This window comes from Pteropus medius, unplaced genomic scaffold (genome assembly GCF_902729225.1).
Source record: "Pteropus medius unplaced genomic scaffold, Ma_sr-lr_union100, whole genome shotgun sequence".
Lineage (NCBI taxonomy): Eukaryota > Metazoa > Chordata > Mammalia > Chiroptera > Pteropodidae > Pteropus > Pteropus medius.
In genome coordinates, this window is record NW_024355990.1 from 3,998,190 (window position 1) to 4,017,232 (window position 19,043).

The 19,043-nt window shown below is 61.1% G+C and overlaps 1 protein-coding gene across 4 annotated transcripts; it reads left to right on the forward strand.

Moving 5' to 3' along the window:
* The first annotated feature begins 771 nt into the window (after positions 1-771).
* On the forward strand, positions 772-19,037 carry RHBDF2 (rhomboid 5 homolog 2). Of its 4 annotated transcripts, none has more exons than XM_039859256.1 (9): positions 772-845; positions 12,233-12,431; positions 15,097-15,262; positions 15,896-16,023; positions 16,464-16,659; positions 16,747-16,950; positions 17,938-18,066; positions 18,437-18,555; positions 18,717-19,037. In XM_039859256.1, exons 3-9 carry the CDS (start codon positions 15,119-15,121, stop codon positions 18,913-18,915), a joined length of 1,119 nt encoding a protein of 372 aa, XP_039715190.1. In that variant the 5' UTR covers positions 772-845; positions 12,233-12,431; positions 15,097-15,118; the 3' UTR covers positions 18,916-19,037. The 4 variants fall into 4 exon arrangements, with proteins under 4 accessions (XP_039715190.1, XP_039715189.1, XP_039715191.1 ...); XM_039859255.1 differs by lacking the exon at positions 772-845 and adding an exon at positions 1,196-1,291; XM_039859257.1 differs by lacking the exon at positions 772-845 and adding an exon at positions 4,930-8,164.
* The last annotated feature ends 6 nt before the right edge of the window (positions 19,038-19,043 follow it).

Below are 19,043 nucleotides of genomic sequence, written 5' to 3' on the forward strand. Positions count from 1 at the left end.
TGGGGGAGAAGCTGAGGTCGAGGAAGGTCGGGAGCCAGGCTGTGCTGGGCTCAGAGCGGGTAGAGGTTGGCTCAACATTGAGGAGACACTGGGTCCTCGTGGGATCAGCGTTGGCAGCTGCTAACAGTCAGGCGCAGGAGCCACGTGCCTTTCCCGGGGCCTCTTAACATGAGGCGGGGCCTGTGACCGCTACAGGCAAGGCCAGGGAGGGCCAGGGATTTGTCCAAGGCCGCACAGGGGCAAAGGGATCTGAACTCGGGCCCCTGATAATAGCCCCATGAGCTAACAGTCAGCCACGTTTCACGCATCCCCACCATCAACCACGTGAGAAGGCAAATTAAGAACCAGCTTAGAGGGGCAGGTGCCGAGGCCACCCTGCCCTGGAGGCTGACCCCGCCGTGGAATCTCCAGATGATCTAGGCGCTTTCCTCTGCGTCCGCTGCAGGCACCCCTGTGAGCCCAAGTTCTGCCCCATCTGGATGGTTCTGTGTTGTCGGCCCAGAGGCAACGTGGGTTTTTAACGGGTCTTCCCTAAAGCGATTCTTATGACTTCTGCAGAGACCCCCGCCGCCCACGCAGGCACCCGGCGCGGTTGTCCCTGCACGCTGTCGTCGTGGTCAGTGCCCGCTCTGGGTTTGGATCCGGGGGCGGGCGGGGCGCGGGAAGTTGAGCAAGACCCGACCTTCGCCTGGGAAGGGGCCTCCGCCCCCAGGAGGATGCGGGGGAGGGCGCGTTCGCTGTCATGGAACAGAGTGGCGCTGGCCGAGATCAGAGAAGGCTTCCCGGAGGCGGGAGCCGCGGGACTTGGAGGAGGGGAGACGCTCCAGCGGTGTTTCAAGGGACGGGTGAGGGCTAAACTTTGGACTGAGAATGAGGGCGCTGGACAGAGGGGAGTGGGAGGTGGCTGTTACTGGAATGGCTCTTCCTGGGGGTGACGTGATGATGGCTGGCACTTCAGACCTCGACTACGCGCCTTGTGAGATGAGGAGAGGAGCCTTGTGAGATGAGGAGAGGAGGCCAGCTCGGGCTGAATACAGGGCTCTGCCTAGGCGGGGACCCCGCTGCCAGGCGGCAGCCCAGCGAGCCGCAGAGGGCGCCGTGGCGCGGGCCGCCCGGAGCCCCGCCCCCGGGAGCCAGGCCCCGCCCCGGAGCCAGGCCCCGCCCCCGGTCCGCCGCCCGCGCGCAGGTAGGGAAGAGGCGGGGCGCCGGAGCCCCGCCCCCAGGCGCCGCGGCCCAGCTGCTCGCCGGCGCCGTTCCGAGCTGCGTCCCGGGGACTTGGGGCTGCAGGGAGGTGAGCGCGGGCGACGGGCAAGGCTGGGCTCTCGGCCGCAGGGCCGCAGGCGCCGGGAGGGTCCGAGGGGGCGCGCACAAGCCCGCCGTGGGGCGCGGGGCGCGCCTGGCGAGGGCGTCCCCCTCCCTGCGGAGAGCTCGGGCCCCACGTGGGCCAAGCCGCAGGCCAGAGGCCGGGCTTGGACTCGGACGGGGCTTCGGGACGCGGTCCGCCGGCCTCTGGGGCTCAGCTCGGACAAGACGCCTAAGGGCTCCCTGGGCCAAGGGGTCACCAGATGCGAAGGCACGATGATTGGGCAGAAGTTTAAAGCTCTGGGAGGAAGAAAGGGGACTGCCCCAGGGCAGCGCTGCACAGCCCCGCCCTCGTCCCAGAAGGGCCTGGAATTCAGATCCGCTCCCCTCTCCGCGGGGTGAGCAGCGGGAAGCCCGGCTCAGGTGGAAACAGGTGTAGGAGAGTGGGTTTGCTCTGCAGGGCTGCACCGGAGCTCAGCGACTGACTGCACTCAGGCGTCTTGAGTTCTGGACCGAGGGCCTTGGAAAGCCTGGCCCCCTCTTTTTCTCCAGGGCGTCGCGTTGGGTTAGGTTAGAGAGGGATGTCTCCTAGGGTACAGATCTCCCACCCCAGGGCAGAGGGGGTCTTAGCCCCTGCCTAACTGGGTGAAAGACTAAGGGAGCAGGCTGGAGGGTGGGAGTGTCTGAGGAGGGAAAGGCTTGAGGGATCGACCCTACACGTGGACTGGCTACTGTTTCCCAAATGGCCAGATTTAAGACTCCTGTGCGTGTGTGTGTGTGTGACGTTTGCTGGTAAAATAATGAGCCCAGCATCTGTGTTATGTTTCTGTCACTCTCTAGAGGTAGGGCAGAGGGAGAAGTGGAAAGTGAAGCTTGTTTAGAGCAGTGGCTCTCAACCCCCCGGGGGCTGACTGTACCGGCCAGGGGATATTTGGCAATATCTAAAGTGGTTTTGGTTGTCACAGCTCCGGGGAGGGGAGGTGAGTGTTGTTGTTGCTATTTGGCACCTAGTGGATAGATGCTGCTAAACATCCCACAATGCACAGGGCGGCCCCCACAACCAAAAATGATCCGGTCGAAACGTCCACACTTGGTCCATCAAGCGACAAGCATGCCTCGTTTCACTGCACGCCACAGACGTTGCAGGTGTTTTTCGTTTGTTTACAAATTGAACAGCCTCCACCAGTAAAAAGATTAAACTCCGGCAATATCTCTGAGGTATATGCCCATACTTCTTATTGATGTCCCCTCCCTGCCTCAGTTTCCCCAGTGTTAAGGGAGGAACTTGAAATAAAACTACATAAGAGTAAGGAGTTGTGAGGGTAGTTATTCCCCTAGTAAGAGGCTGCCTTTGGTGCCATAAGCCTGCCTCTCCCTGCTCAAACCATGGGCCCTGCAGGAGGCAGTTCTGGGTGCCGGGGAGGAGCTCAGGCGAGGGGCTGGGAGCTGTCCTGGAGTATCGCTCCCCGAGGGCAGCCTCCCACAGGGGCTCAGACGTCCCCCAGGTATGAGCTGTGTTCTCACAGATTTCTCCAAAGTTGGATCTCTGACACGGGCATGAATGCCCGATGCCATGTGACCTGCTGGAATTTTCCCTTCTAAACGCACACCTGACTCTTCTAGTATTTATCCAGGAAAATAATACCCAAGGGGTATAACAAGGCTCCTAATTCCGCGCGGCTCCCCGATCTGCTTCCTTCCGGCAATAAAAATTTCCACTGTGCTTAGAAGACGGGGTGGGAGAGCGAGGCACCCCCACTCCTGGAGTGAGCTGAACAATGGTAAGAGATGGAGGACATTGAAGCCACAGGACAGGGAGATTCTCCCGCCCTCCCCGGCAGGGATGACTGAATTGTTTGAGCTTGGCTGGAGGAATGTGCTCCCAGTTTTCGGGGAATGGGGTGTGTGGCTGTCACGGGCAGGATGGGATGAAGTGGGTGCCCAGGCCACCCCACTGGCCTCCGTCTCGTTTCCTGGCAGTATCTATCGCCCGCTGTCATCTTTACTTCTAGACTCTGTCCTCCTGGCCCGGGAGCCCTGGTAGGGCTAGAGGGCAGGTGGCAGTTTCTGGTTTGACTTCTGCTTTTTGGGGTTTTTTTAGGTCTTTTAATTTTCAAAGGGTGGAGAATCTTTTCAGAAAAACAAAGCCACAGTTGTGGCCCCCACCTGTCGTGTGCCCCTCGAGGCATAAGGCAGCACTCGGCCTTGGTCAAAGTAGCTCAGGAAGTAAGCAGCGAGCCCAGTGCCACCGGCCTGTAAAGAGACCACCAGGTGACTCCTACCTGGTTTGCTCACTTGCGAGCTGCAGCTGTACCTGGTATCACACACACTCACAGCCCAAGAGAGGATTTCTCCTCTTCTAAGAGGAATAAATCACACTGCACACACTGCAGAGGCTATGGGGTCTGAGCTGGCTCCGGTCAGTAGCCGTGTTTTGCTGTGACCAGAGCTCTGGGCACTGCTGTCGCCTCTTCACAAGATTTCTGTCAACTTGCTGTGTAAACTCTGCCCCAGAGGAGATGAAGTGGTGTGTGTGTCTGAGCGTGCATGGACCGGTTCATGTCTGAGGGACTCGGATGGGCCACCTGTCGCTTCCCTTCGGTTGGGATGAGCAGTAGTGAAATGGGGATGGTCACGGCCCTGACCGCCCCATGGTGCAACGCTGGGGAATGTGCTCTCCCGGCCGCCTCTCCCCACTCCACCCCACACACCCCCGTGGGGCTCTGTGGCCTCAGCGTTGCCTTGGGGATTTCCAGAGTGAGCTCACTCGTCTGCTCCCAGCTTCCTATCCAGCTGGGCTAGGCCGGGGGAGGAGGTGGAGACATCAGCCCTCTTGGAGTGCAGGCTGACCTGGCTTGGTGGCCAGGGCGGGGAGGCTGCCAGGCTAGGCGGCTCACAGGATGCAGGCCAGGAGGAGGTGCCCTGCCTGCCCCGTCTCTAGGGAAAACACAGGCTTTTCCCAGGCTGCCCGTAGTTTTTGTCACCTCACTATGAGAGAGAGATGAGTTAGATGAGCGTCCTTGGGAAAGTACAGGGAGCCTCCACGGCCCATTCCTTCATTCAGTAAATTCATCCAGGGACCCAGAAGCAAATTGTTGCATTTCCGAAGCTGCTGGAAGGATGCTCAGGGTCCCCCCGAGACAGTGGTTGGTTCTTACGTGGGCAGTGCTGAAGGTGGGCCGATCAGGGACGCTGGCCCGAGGGGGTGGGTGGGAAGGGATGACTCCCAGCTTGGGGAGCCGAGGTGCAAGGCACAGAGGACGACAGGTATCCTGGTCTATGAGAGTGTGGGCAGTAGGATGGGGGTCACTTAAATAGCCTGTGCCTCAGTTTCCCCAGCCGTACAGCGAGTCACAGTCGTCTGCCTGGGAGGGTTGCTGCGAAGATTCTGCTGGTGGTTCGTGTGAAGCCTTGGGCCCAGTGCCCGGCCTGCCAGGAGCATGGCGAGGACCCCGTCGTGATAACGCTGTCGTGACTGCTGTCAGCGTGTGTGTGCACCCTTGGCGCAGACTCGTGGTGATGATGGAGCCTTTATCTCGTGGGCCGTTGGGGGGCTGGATGAGACCATGCTGAAGAAAGGTGGGGCTGTTGTTCTGTAGGAGTGGGGGGACCTCAGTGCCGTGGAGGCCCAGGGGACGGAGGGTGGATTTTGGTCAAGGAGGGGAGGGTCAGGCCGTGAACTGCCACCCTCGCCCAGAGGTTTGCTCTCCTGCCAGCGTGTGTGTCCTGATGGTGTGTGCGCGGAGGGGTGGGGGTCGCTGAGGTGGTGCCCCTCAGCTCCGCTCCCGGGCTCTTGGGGCCGGGTGCAGGGCAAGCTGCCCAGAACCTTGGTTTTCTTCTCCGCTTCCCACGTGTGGCCCCAGAGGCTGTGTCAAGAGCATCCTCGGGCCCCCTGACCCTGGTGCCTGGCAGGAAGCACCTCTTCTCTCCCCAGGTGGCCCCCGAAGGCCTGGAGGACGAGGTGGGGGGTCGGCTGTGGGATTGGGCTGGAGCGGGACTCAGAAGGAAGTCTGACCTCACCCGCCACCGCCACCGCCACCGAAGAGAATGAGATAAGGACAGAAATGAGAGAATGTGAAAACTCTTTGATAATCTGAGAAGTGCAACCCAAGCATTAGGCGATGTCATTTCTGCCGGGGCCTGGTGGGAGGGGCTCATGAGTCAAAGGCCCGCACTCCCAAACTCACCCCAGACCTGGACTGCTCAGAGTCACCACCCAGGCCTGTTCTTTTGCCACTTTTTGTCATCCGGTTCCAGGGTGTCAGGAGGCTGCAGTGAGTGAGTGTGTGTGTGTGTAGGGAGGGTCACAGCCCCACCACCTCTTAACTACGGAGACTTGGACAGGTGACTTAACCTCTCGGAGCCTCAGTTTCCCCACAGTCAAATAGAGATCTGTCACCTCTGCGGTTCTTGGCTCAGATACAGAGACCCAGTGAGCGGTGACAGCGGAGGTCAGCCAAGGATAAGAGAAACCATATCAGTTACTGGCACTGTTCATTCCTGATCTCACGTCATCTGTGGGAGGCCATCACCCCATTTCACAGCAGAGAAAACTGAGGCTCAGAAGTGGTAACTTGCCCAAGGTGTCCCAGTGGGTAGATGGCCAAGCCAGCATTGGAGCCTTGTCTCCAGCACTCCACCCCCACCCCCAGCCCTCATTCTTCAACAAGAGAACCTCAGCTGCTCCAAAGCGAGGTCGGGGGGGTGATGAGTAGGTAACTGCAAGCCCCCCAATGTGAGTGGCCCGAATGGGCCTGTGCCCAGAAGCCCTAGGAGCCATGCGGTTGGTTGGGGCGGGGGGCCGGGGGGAGCAGCCTCTACTAGGGAACCAGTGAGCCCGGGGGCAGAGTTCTGAGAAATAAGTTTTATTAGCTTCTTAATGACTTTACAAGCTGGAAAGTGTTTGCCTGGCATGTTCCCTCCCTGCTAGGGGCGACCTGTGCCTCCAGAAATGAGGGCCACCAGGCCCTGTCCCCAGTGTGTGGAGGCAAAGGATCCAGGGCAGCCCCGGGCCTGACTTCTGGCCGAGGGACGCTGGGCAAGGTGCTTCCGTCTTCGTAAGATGTGGCGAGGCTTTGGCTGTCGTCTGCCTGTGCTCCCGGGGTGAGCCCTAGCCAGTGGCGACAAGGGCACCTAGATGTCAGACCCCCGGGCGGCTACTCAGCATCTTAAGCGTAAACAAAGGGTGGCCCAGAGATGTTTAGTGACTTGCCCAAGATCACACAGCTGTCAGGGCTGCGCCTAAGACCCTGTCCCCAGTTGGACTGCGGCGTCACTGTCTGGAGCCAGGCCACAAGGCAGGTGGAAGTTGGGTGGACCCCACCATTGCAGACACAAGACAGCCCTGCTCAGGGCACCGAGGGTGATGAAGTCTGGAAACTGCCTGGTGGCACTTGGTGTCAGGGGCCCCCAGCAGGAGTGAAGCGGGCCTTCGCTGCTCCCCAACCCATGCAGTGCCCCATCCTTCCCCCAACCAGAGCGTGCGCTAGGCCTCTGCCAGTTCCGGGGGCCGCTGAGGACCCAACTCCTTGCACCCCAAGACCCCGAGAGGCAAATCTTCATGCATGTTTGGAGCAAAGTCCCGTTTGTGGCGCTCGGTGGTACGGACTCCTCCCGTAACCTGGTCTCTGGCTGGAGAAGGACCGAGGCCCACTGGGCCCCCAGGGGCCGCTTCTGACTCCGCCCTTCACTGCAGTGCTCAGGGAGCGGTAGAGCTGGCGTGGACTGCGCCACCTTCGCGGAGGAGGCTGGGCTGCAGGGCACAGCATCCGGGCCACTTCCCTCCGACGCCCCAGGCCACAGCTGTCCCCAGGGGACTGGGAGCTGCTGCTGCTTGCCCGGGGCCAGGACACCTGTATCCTTGCTCAGCTGCTGCCACCTTGTGCGCTTCCACCAGCAACTTCTAGAGTCTAGAGGGTCCCAGAGGGGCCTTTGGGCAGGCACCATGGTGGGCAGGGCCCAGCACTGTGTCCAGTGAGGGACACCTGGTGCCCGTCCCTGTGTGTTGCCAGCAGCCGCAGCATCTTAGGATATGAGGACCTGGGGCTCAGGTATTCCCACCTCAGCTGGCCTCCTGGACCCCGGGAGCCCCACAGAGGATGGGGCGTTCACACCTCAGCCCCACAGGTGTATGATCCCGGGAAAGCCTGCTCCATGGTGCGAAGAGGGGCACTGCGGTCTGAGCCGCTCTGAGAACGGGGCAGCCCCCTTCCCTGCCCCCCGCCACGCGCACACCCTGCTCTTGGCAGCGCCCGGGAACCCGGCGCCCGCTTCCGTGTCTGTGGTTGACCACGCCGCCCGAGCCGCTCTAACTGGGTCAAGGGGAGCCCAGAACCCGGGGTCCGATGGGGAAAAACGGGTGGGTCACCAAGCCCCTGAACCTAGGTCTCCAGTTTTGCCTGCTGAACTGAGTTTGCGCAAAGCCTTTAAAGGGGCGGGGTTTGAACTACGGGGCTCCCCCCATGCAGCGGGTGCCAGCCCGCGGGCCAGGCGGTCCTGGGTTTCCTCTCCCTGGGGGGCAGCTGGGCTGAAGCGCCCGGGCCAGTGCAGTGTGTGCAGTCTGTGTGTGTGCAGTGCGTTGTCTGCCAACCAGCACCTCTGGGAAGTGGGTGCTTGCCAGCGGGGAGGGAGGGAGGGAGACGGAAGCTTCTGTTTGGCTTCTGTTGACAGTCCCTTTCGTCCTCTGCCTTCTCCGACTCTCATGACTGGCCTTCAGCCTCCAGCTGGGACAGTCTGCTTCTTTCCCACTTTTCGCCTTCCCGGATCCTGTCCCCAGACCCTCGGCCAGCCTTTTGGGCACTGTTCTGCCCTTTGCTTCTGTCCCCACTCCCTTTCGCCAGGGCTGAGAGGTGTGCAGGCAGGGGTGAGTCACTGGCTGCGCAGGCGGTGCGGGGACGTATAGGGAGACCAGGTTAGGCAACCGCCTTTATATAAGCTGCTCCTTCCGGGTACTGGGGCGGAGGGTGGGGGGCTGGAGCCATGCCCCAAGGTCAGCAGAACCAGGATTTTCACTGGGGACCGTACAGCGGGTGAGGGCCAGCTTCCTCTTTGTAGCTTTCTAAAAACAACTGGTTCCCAGAAAGGCTGTAGGGAGGGAAAATCGAGTTTCAGTTTCTGTGGCAGGGAAGCAGGGAGAGAGGCCACTTCCTCGCCCCCAGCCCTCCGCTTGTCATCCTGTGAGTCAGCAGAGGACAGACAGGCTCCCAGCAGCCCCAGCCTCCTCCCTCCCTGCCTGCCGGGGTGCCCGCTCGCCCGCAGCTAGGCGCCCCGGCCAGCTGGAAGTAACTTCTTCACTTTCTCAGTTCAGTGGACCTGAGCCCTACCCATGGGTGTTCCCTAAACTTCCTGATCTTCTTATCCGGTGGCTAATAATGGTCTGCCTCTTTCCTCTCTGGAGGGACTGCTCACCCCTGTCAAAGGGCCCCTCCTCCTCCTCTGTCCCCATTCTGGCCTCGGGCGGTCTGCACCCTGGCCTGCCTGCTTCTGTCTGGGGCCGTGGCTGACGTGCTTGGAGCCTGGAGGTTGTGGGGACCAGGGAGGCTTCTGAAACCTGCCAGTCTCCTCCGTGCAGGTGAAATTGCGCCTGGGGGCAGGCCGAGCTGGTGGTGGGACCCTCCAGCACCCTGCCGGGAGCGCACAGGAGTGCTGGTGGGGACCTCCCTGGGGGACGGGACACCTTGCAGATCAGGGCTTAGCTGGCAGTGCCCAACCCCACCCTTGGTGGGGAAACCGGATTCTCCTGTGGCATCAGCAAGTGGGTTCTGAGTCTGCAGTTCTGTCACATGTGCCTGGTCCCGGCCGCTACTGGCTGTGAGGACTCCAGGGTTACAGACTGGGTAGGGTGCCTCAACTTATGACCCGGGGGTGATCTGAATGCTGCACTTCCCTTTTTCTGTGGACCTGCCCCACCCCCACTGTGAGCCCCGTCCCTTCACCCAGACTCCTTAGGGGTCTCCTAATTACTCCGGGTTTGGGGCTGAAGGCCCTTTTGGGGGAGGGCCCCACCAAGGCCAGGATCTAGCTTGGGCAGGTGGCAGTGGCTTGGTCAGGTGGGGCAGGCCCTCAGACCTCCCCCCACCCCACCCATGGGCTGGGCGAGGTGGCAGGCCAGGGGTCTTAGAGCAGCGGATGTGACTGTGGGTCAGGAGGAAGCCTGGTCCCAGGATGTCACAATTTCCTGCAGAGCAAGCACTTCTGGGGTGCAGGAGATAAGTGTTGGGCGGGGTGCTCTCGAAGCTCCAGCACTCCTTCTGCCTGGTCACTGCCTCCTGGGCCCATCCACGCCCTGGACTTGGGGGAAGCAGGCGCCCAGCGTGGGTATGAGCACCCCTGCACGCCAGCTGCCCCCCAGCCCTCACGCCCTGAGCCCTGAGGAGGACACGGGGCTTCTGGTACTCCAGCCTGCCGTTTCTGCGTGGGCTGGGGGCATGTGGTCTGGGGAGCAGACCCTCCCTCCACAGCAGAGAGGGTCTGGGGGAAAGCGCTGTCTTTATGCCAGATGCGTGGGGGTCCTGGGGGTCAAAGCCGGACCATCGCCTGTTCCGTTCCCTCGTTTAACAAGGAGGCCGAGGTGGGCAGGGATGGGGGGCGCTGCTTACAGGCCAGGACTGCCCTACGGAGGTGCACAGCATTGCTCCCCTGGTACCACACCCTTCCCCCCACCCCACCCCCCGAACTCTGCTCTCTAGGGCCAGGCCACTTCTCCTCGGGACCCCTTGGGGCCAGTCCCATCTCCCCAGTCCTTCAGCTGGGGTCGTGTCTGCCTTTTTTCCTATCAGGAGGTCAGCACAGATGCCACCAGCAGCACAGTGAGTCCCAGCCAGGGGTAGTATGGCCTTGGGATGTGGGGAGCTGGCTGGAGAGTCTAGGCTGTGCCTGGGAGGGGGGGACAGAAGGTCCACTGGGGATTCATTCTAAGACAGTGTCCTCCATCCTCAGCCTTGCACTGGTCACAGAGCCAGAGCAGGGCAGGCAGTGCTCAGTGGAGCCTTCCAGAGGGGCCTGTGTCCTGGGCTGGCTGCAAGATTGGGGGTGACAGGTTTCTGTCCAAGGTGGACTGACCATCCGTAGTCATGCATGTGCCTGCCCTCTCACCTGTGTGTCAGACCGTGTGCTGCCCAGGGTTGTGGGGACGCTTACAAGTAGGCAGATGTCTGTAGGATGCTATGAGAGCACATGGGAAAGTGGTTGATTCTATCTGGTGGTGACAGGGTGGGCTTCCTGGAGGAGGTGACATTTTTACCTTCCTTAAAGCAACTGGTAGGTGTTGGCCAGGCAGACTCGGTGGAGCCTGGTGTGCCAGATGTAGGGCCTCAGATAATGGGAGGCGGGAGCTGCAGGGGGACGTGGCATGTCGGGGTTGGGGTGGGGGAGTGGGCCATAGGGCAGATTCTGAAGGGCACAGGGTGCTGACTCCAGGGATGTCTGTTCAGCTCTGAGTCCCAGAAGGATCATACCTTGGTGACCTTATCAGAGCTCGGGCCTGGCAGCCCCCCACCCTCAGCCTTCCTCCGCTGCCGCCTTCCTTGGTGCCACTTTCCCAAGGTAATGCCTGCCTGATGCCCTCTCACTGCACCCTGGTCCCAGAGGAGGCCAAGCTAGGGAACGTTCCACACAGGGGCCCCAGGCGAGGCTGTTGTCTTGGAGCTGTCTCTAGAGCGGGCTCAGAGTGGCATCGGCTCCCAGGACTCCGAGGAGTCAGCCTGCCCAACGCTGAGGACCGTCAGCTTGTGATCACCCTCAGCCAGTCTGCCCTGGGGCGTGGGGTCAGGACTCCAGCAATTGGGGAACGAGGGAAGGATGCCCAAATCTGTTGGTCAAGCCTTAAACGAAGTAGGAAGTGTCCCGAGCCCCAGCTCTGCCTTGGACCACCTCGCCCCGCCCTGGGGCCCCCTCCACCCCCAGAGTCACCTGCCCCCAGCCTCTGGTTCACCCCACGGCAGCTCCTCTGGGGACCCAGGCCTCTGAAGAACTCAGTTTGCAAAGCGCTCGGCTCCTGACCGAGTTTCTCTGTGAGCTGGACTTTCCATTCTGCCTCCCTGTTGGGGGCCTTCCAGCCCCACGTGTACCCCAGCTTTAGGGAGAGTAGGGGCCACCAGTTTCCCAAGTAGACCTCAGGCCCTGGCTCCAGAGCGCCCCACGTCCCAGCTGCCCCGCCTCCTGGCTGTGTGAGCGTGGACAAGTGACTTTGCTCCTCTGAGCCGCCATTCCCCTCCCACAGCGAAAGCGAGGATGACGTCTGCCTTGAGAGGGTGCTGAGGACAAAGTTGGGTAGCACGGGAAGGGCCAGCGAGGCCTGGCACACCTAAGGGCTGGGCCCTGCCCTGTCCCCGACAGCCCTCGGGGCTCTACTCGGGGAGGACCTGCCGTGTGCCCGGCTATGTCGGCAGGGTACAGCAGGACTTCTCAGAAGCGGAGAGGCACGCCACCAAGTCGTTTAATTTTACATCAGGTGGATTTCAGCTCCAGAAATTAATGAACCAGAACAGCAGTAACGCGGCCTTAAATCTCTGGTTTATTCTAATCGAAGAGAAATCTTCATCAGAAGGCAGCCAATAATTCCTGGTGGTGGTGGTGGTGGTTTAAGTTAAATATTTCTAGGATAGTTATAGTCAAACAAACTAGAAGGACCATCTTGATTTTGGTTCCCAGCCCAGAGCAGGAATTTCTAGATGTATTTTTTGTTGTTTTTTTTGTTTTGTTTTGTTTTGTTTTGTTTTTGATAAACGCCCAGAGACTGGAGCCCCTGGCTGCCTGTCTCCCCCGAGTGCCCAGCTCATTGGCACGAGGGACCCTGACCCCAGTGGAGGAAGCGAGCATCCTTCGAATCCCTCAGCGCGAGGCCAGTGGAGTTATCCCCACCTCACAGATGAGGACGCTGAGGTCGGGGAGGTGTTGGGACGCGGTGGTCCTGACGTGACCTTTCTCACAGGCTCTGAGCACCAAGGGAGCTGCCCGCTTGACCTGGAGCCTCCTGTCCATCTTTCCACCTGTCTCTGCCCACATCCTCCTCTCCAGAGAGCTGAAGCTTGACCCAGAGCGTCTGCACAGAGTGAAGAAAGGACTAGAATATGCCCTAGAGACCTCCGCAACAGATCCAGGAAGCCGTGAGCTGAGCCCAGACTCTGCAGGTAGGAAGCTGGGTAGCTGGAGGGGCTGGCTGCTGTGCTGTTTGCTTTTCGACACATACGTGGGGTTGCCACCTGTGGACCAGTACCCTTCTGGCAGTGGGGGCGCGGCAGTGACTATGCAGTGGCTGCTTCAGGCAGTCAGGGACGGCTCCTCGGAGGAGGCGGCGCTCAAGCTGGAACCAGAATGATGAGAAGGAGCCACGTACTATGCTGCATGCTGATCCGATCTGGAGACGGAGGGACCGGCATGGGCAGAGGCCCAACATTTAGGGAGCACTTACTTGAGATGTTTTATAAACACATTTATAATTCACATTTAATTCATATAATTCACATAAATTCATCCTTTTAAAGCATACAGTTCATTGGTTTTTAGTCTATTCACAGGTATGTGTAACCATCACGACGGTCAGTTTTAGAACATGAGACATCACCTGTCGCCCCTCCCAGTGTCCCCCCAGCCCTGAGCACTCACCCTTCTGTCTGTAGATCTGCCTAGTCCACACGCTCACGTGACCAGCATCCTGCAGTGTGTGGCCTTTGTGTCTGTCCGCTTTCACTGGGCACGACATCCTCAAGGTTCACCCGTGTCATAGCGTGTCAGCGCGTCAGTCCCCGTTTGCGGCTGAGTACTCTTCCCGCATGTGGACGTAGCACGTGTTGTCTGTCTGTCGATGGGTGTATTTGGGTCGCTACCACCTTTTGGCTCTGAGGAACACGTGGCTATGAACACACCTGAACAAGCTTCTGTGTGGACGAGCTGCCTGAGCGTGTGTCATGCGTTCACTCAGTGACCAGGAGGAAGGAAGTTATTCTCCCTGTCGTAGGTGAGGATGTGGGGGACCCACGGTCAGGTGCAGGCTGCCGGGCTCTGGTCTGTGCTTTTGGCCACAAACCCCAGCACCTCCCAGCAGAGCTTGGCAGGTAGGGGATAATGAGGGGACCACAGTGGCCAGGTGGTCGGGAGTGGGGAGACCGCCACGCAGGGCCCAGGGGCCCCAGTGAGAAGTCTAGGCTTTAGCGTAAGTGAGAACAGGACATCCTGGGACAGTGTTGAGCAGGGAGTTTCGTGATGTGATTCGCGCTTTTAAAAGCTGACTTCTGCTGCTGCGTGGAGAACAGTCATGGAGGTGGGGGCTTGAGGAGCAGCAGATAGAGGAGTCGGGAGGCCACTGTGATCCTTCGGGTGAGAGAAGGTGGTGACTCCGGTGGGGGCCAGGTAGGGACGGAGGAGACGGGCAGATTTGGAACGCGTGGCTCCTGCACAGCCCTGCCGTCCCACACCTTGGCCCCACGTGCCCGTGGCTGGAGGGCTCCCATGTGACTCTCCCCCCCGTCTTGCACACCCAGAGTCGGCACCCACGCTGGAAGACGAGTGTGGGGTCCCTGGCCTTGTACAGGGCGCAAAGAAACCAGACCTGCCCCTGGAGCTTTGGGATGTGAGGCAAAGAAGGGGCTGAGGACTTTAGCGAGAAAAAGGTCCCAGGGCAGAGCGAGGGAAGGAGTGGGGAGAATAGAACAGGCGGAGGGTACTGATTCTGGTGAGCTCGGGGGAGGCGGGGCTTGGAGCCTGGGGTGCGTTTACCCAGATGGGGGTAAATTGCTACCATCTCTCGGCAGGGCCATTTGGCAAGATCTGTGTCGATTCACGATGCCCTTCCTCCTCAGCCCGGCAGTTCTGCTCCCAGCGCTGTGTACTGTGCCGGTGCTCGGACCGTCCAGGCGAGTGTCCGTTAACACTGGACGCGAGTCTGAAATGCTGGAAACATCCTAAATAGCCACCAATCTGGAATTAAGTACATCTTGATACATTCCACTCGGCGAAACGTTCGCAGTTGTCAGGAAAGATGAGGTAGATCTGCCTGGAAGTGTTGATGGGACAGTGTGCAGAAGGCAAGGTGTGAGTGTGTCCCGGTCAGGTGCGGAGAGGCTTCTGGAAGGACCGGCGCACAGTTCTTTGCCGGAGGATGAGCGACAGGCAGGCCATGAATTCACTCTCTGCTTTATAGTCTTCTGCATCTTTTTTTTTTTTTAATTTTGTTAAGAGCATGTATCACTTTTTATCATGAGGATAGACTATTTTTCATCTGTGAAAAGAAAAAAAGCACCTGACAGGTGTCGGATTCCGTTACCTTGGGAGAAGGAACTGGGCAGCCACAAAGCACAGGGACAGATGGCTTTCAAGTCTATCTGAGAATTAGGCCGAGTCGCCACTCCCTCCCCCTGCAGCCCAGGGACTGCTCTGTGCACAGTGGTGGGCCCCTGTTTGTGGCCTGGTGCACCAGATTGCACCTGAGCCTTCTCCTTGTCCTCCCCCAAGACTTGCCCCTGGCGGCCAAGGTCACTGCTCTGCATCCTTTGCCCTCCTGCGTGTGGTCGTTGCCTGAGCAGAGACCAGATATGGAACAATGTAGGGAGCCGAGGACTCCTCAGACCCTACTGGTCTGGAATGCGAATGGAGCACAGAAATAGCCGTTCTTGCTGTAGCCTGCTCAGCCAGATTTGGTCTTTGCCACATGGTTTAGTGTCCGGAGTTAGGCGAGAACCAAGTGTTTACAGGTTGTTTTCAGTCTGGTCTGCCCACACTGGCACCTGGGTCCTCATGGCCCCTTCAGTTCTGCCAATCTCAGCACACCTGTGCCCCGTCTCCCCGTCTCCATTCCAGCCGCCCTGCCCCTCTGCCCACCATGGCCTCCGCTGACAAGAATGGCGAGAGCGTCTCCTCGGTGTCCAGCAGCCGCCTGCAGAGCCGGAAGCCCCCTAATCTGTCCATCACCATCCCGCCGCCTGAGACCTCAGCCCCTGACGAGCACACCAGCATGTTGCCCCAGGTAAGCAGGCGGCCCGGGGGCTCACTGCCCTGCCACAGGTGACAGGAGGCCCCGTCTGTCTTCCTGAGCCCCTGACTCAGGCCTGTACCCCTCCTTCCTGGCCCCAGATGTCACAGGGAGTAGGCCTTGAGCTCAGGCACTTCATCTCAGGGCTGGCCAGGACTTGGGTGACGGGCACCTGTGTCTTCAGCCTCAGCAGCCTGGCCTCACAGTGCCTGGCACCTCAGACGGTGTGGAAACGAAGCAGCAGGCTGGACCGCTGGCCATCAAGAGCGCATCGAAGACGAGCCCGAAGCAGCGTGGGCTCCCACGCAGGCTGGGACATAAAGGGGGCTGCGTCAGTGCCGCCCGCTCACCCCAGGGGCTCTCCGAGCGTCACGGCGTGACGAAGGAGCCCTGAACGCGGCGTTGGGAAAGTACATGCTAGGGTTTGCTGGAAAACATTCGGAAACAGTGATTTTACATTCAGAGCCAAAGCAGCTCGCAGGTGTAAATTGGAGTTGATGTTCATTCTCTCAGGGTTTCACATGGGGAGCCAAAGAAGACCCAGCCCAGGACCTGGGTCTGTGAAGTCACTGTGCACCTGTGCACACACGCCCACCATCTGTCCTCCACCCCTGCCCCCCTCTGCAGAGGCCCAGGAACCCAGCCTACTTGAAGAGCATCAGCCTCCAGGAGCCGCGGGGACGATGGCAGGACAGCAGCTCCGAGAAGCAGCCTGGCTTCCGCCGCCAGGCTTCCCTGTCTCAGAGCATCCGCAAGTGAGCACCCCGCCTGTCCCGCCCGACCACCCCCCAGTGGCCCTGCAGATTCTCGGCACCCAGACCTTGGCTGCCCCTGCTCCCCGTGTCCCGGTTCTAGAAATTGTAGGAGGCAGGCATCGGTGAGCAGCTTCTCCCTGCAGGGGTGGATGTGGGATCCTAACACCACGTTACTGGGGGGAAGCCGAGGCCCTGGGGGCCACGTGCCTTCTAGAAGGTCACAGTGTGGATTCGAGGAGCTGGAGGTGGGTCACTGCCCCTCGGAGAGGCTCCCAGAGGCCTTCCCGGCCCAGCTCCTCCCGCTCTGCGAACCAGAGGCTCTGCACGCACACGTGCCCGTCACCTCACATCGACCCTGCGCGGGCACGCGGCCCGTCGTCCCCGTGGTGGCTGCGCTGCCGTGCGTATGCGTGCGCACGCCCACCGTCGCTGTCCCGCAGGGGGACCGCCCAGTGGTTCGGGGTCAGCGACGACTGGGAGGGGAAGCGGCAGCACTGGCAGCGCCGGAGCCTGCACCACTGCAGCGTCCGCTACGGCCGCCTCAAGGCCTCGTGCCAGAGGGACCTGGAGTCCCCCAGCCAGGAGGTGCCTTCCTTCCAGGGCGCCGAGTCCCCGAAGCCCTGCAAGATGCCCAAGGTCGGCTGCATCGGAGGGTCGAGGGGGTGGCAAGCGACCTCGCCCGGGGGCCCAGCTGGCGTTGCTCACGGCCGCCCTCCCTCCCAGATCGTGGATCCGCTGGCCCGAGGCCGGGCATTCCGCCACCCCGACGAGGTGGACCGGCCCCACGCCCCGCACCCACCGCTGACCCCCGGCGTCCTGTCCCTCACCTCCTTCACCAGCGTCCGCTCCGGCTACTCCCACCTGCCTCGCCGCAAGAGGGTGTCTGTGGCCCACATGAGCTTTCAAGCTGCTGCCGCCCTCCTCAAGGTGAGGGGCCTCCCGGCCCCACCCTCTCCCCGCGAGCAGCCCCTAAGAGCTCACCCAGGCGCCTTCCTGTGTGTGTGCCCAGCGCAGTGGACGATGCCTAGAATCTCTGGAGACAGGGGGCCCTGCAGCCTCCAGGAGCCGTGGGGACTCCTGTCCTAGCCCCTGTCCTAGCCCCAGTCCCCTCCTGAGCCCCGGCCGCCCCTCTAGTGTGGGAAACTGGTCTCTGCTCAGACACACAAGCTGGGAAAGCAGATGAGACGTGCAGTTAGTGCTCGTCGCCCACGTTTCCCAAGCCCGTGTTACGTGCTGGGCACGGGAGCTGCAGAGTGAAATGAGCCACGAGCCAGTGTCACCGCCTTAGAAGGGCCCCCGGCCCAGGTGAGGGCGATGTCGTCATTCAGCGTGATAAGTACAGGGCCCACCCAGAGGAGGTGCCACTCCGTCTCGTCTGGGAGAGGGACTGGTGTCGGAGAAGGCACTTGAGCTGAGCCCAGAAAAGTAAGGGTGCTTTCCAGGAAAGGAAGGGAGGGAACAGCATTCCCGGTAGAGGGAATAGCCTGTGCAAAGGCCTGGAGGTAGGAGGGGGGCGTGGCACTTTGGGGGAGTGGCAGGTGGTTCCTTGTGGTTTCAGTGGGGTAGTTTTAGTTACAAGAGGAGTGGCAAGAGACAGGGTCGAGAGCTGGGCAGGGGCCTGATGTGCTGAGCTGAGAAGCCAGGACTGGAGGGAGCTGGCCTGAGCCTTGGGAGTTAGGGTACAGGATGGGTGGCGGGGTGCCAGCTGCTGGGGAGACGATAACAGCAAACCGGATGTGTCCAGGGCGATGGAGATGCCGGGCCTGTTCCCGGCCTTCTCTCCCAGGTACTCCATGCTCTGGGTCAGGTCCTGCCTTCCAGGGCACTGTCCCCAGGGGGGTGAGCTTGACGATTCCTTTGCTGTCGGGGGAGCCTAACCTGAGCCAGATGCTTGTGCCTCTGCCCTGTGCACAGGGGCGCTCGGTGCTGGATGCCACTGGACAGCGGTGCCCGGTGGTCAAACGCAGCTTCGCCTATCCCAGCTTCCTGGAGGAAGACGCCGTCGATGGTGCGGACACGTTTGACTCCTCGTTTTTTAGTAAGGCAAGCATGGGGTGCGGGCCCTTCGGGCAGGGGGACGGGGTGGCCTGGGAGCTAGGAGAGGTGACCTGGCCTTGACCATGCTGTGCCAGATGCCCCTGAGAGATCCAAAGGCCCGTCGGTGGGATGGGGCGTACCACCTTGCGGAGCTCGTGGGTCCCCCGTCTTTCTGTCGGGTAAAGCGAGGACCTGGGGGTGGGACGGGGTGCCGGCCAGGAAGGTCACCATCATGGCCGACACACACGAGCACTTTCACTTTCCTCCCAAAGAGCCTGCCTGTCCTGCCCTCGAACTGAGCTGCTAGGGGCAGTGTTGGGGACAGTGACTCCTCACGTGGTCTCTTCCTGTGTCTCCCACTCCACCCCCACCCCAGGAAGAAATGAGCTCCATGGCAGATGATGTGTTTGAGTCTCCCCCACTCTCCGCCAGCTACTTCCGGGGGATCCCACACTCGGCCTCGCCGGTCTCCCCCGATGGGGTGCAGGTCCCTCTGTGAGTTCTGGGCAGTCGCTCCTGCAGGCGGAGGGGCGGGGGGCACAGCCGCAGAGAGGCTCCCCGGAGCCCAGCGCTGCTGCGGGAGGCTCCCCTGGCCACAGGCTCCTCCGGGCTGTGTGTGGGGTGAGCATCGGGCTGAGAGCCGCCCTCCCCGGCAGGAAGGAGCACGGCCGCGGCCCGGCCCCCAGGGCCAAGCGCGGCAGGCGCATCGCCTCCAAGGTGAAGCACTTTGCCTTCGACCGCCAGAAGCGGCACTACGGCTTGGGCGTGGTGGGCAACTGGCTGAATCGCAGCTACCGCCGCAGCATCAGCAGCACCGTGCAGCGGCAGCTGGAGAACTTCGACAGCCACCGGTGAGCCGGAGGGGCCCCGTCCTGGGGCCTGTCCCCTCCCCGAGCGTGAGCGTCACCCGGGAGGGGTCCTCGGGCGCTCGCTGCCTCCGCTCCACGCTTTCCTAGCTCCCGGGCAGCAGTCCGGCAACAAGC

Coding starts and splice junctions, on each gene's coding strand:
- RHBDF2 (XM_039859256.1), top strand. CDS start 15,119: ATGGCCTCCGCTGACAAGAATGGCGAGAGCGTCTCCTCGGTGTCCAGC. Junction 15,263..15,895: donor ACACCAGCATGTTGCCCCAG/GTAAGCAGGCGG, acceptor CCCCCTCTGCAG/AGGCCCAGGAACCCAGCCTA. Junction 18,067..18,436: donor ACTCCTCGTTTTTTAGTAAG/GCAAGCATGGGG, acceptor CCCCCACCCCAG/GAAGAAATGAGCTCCATGGC.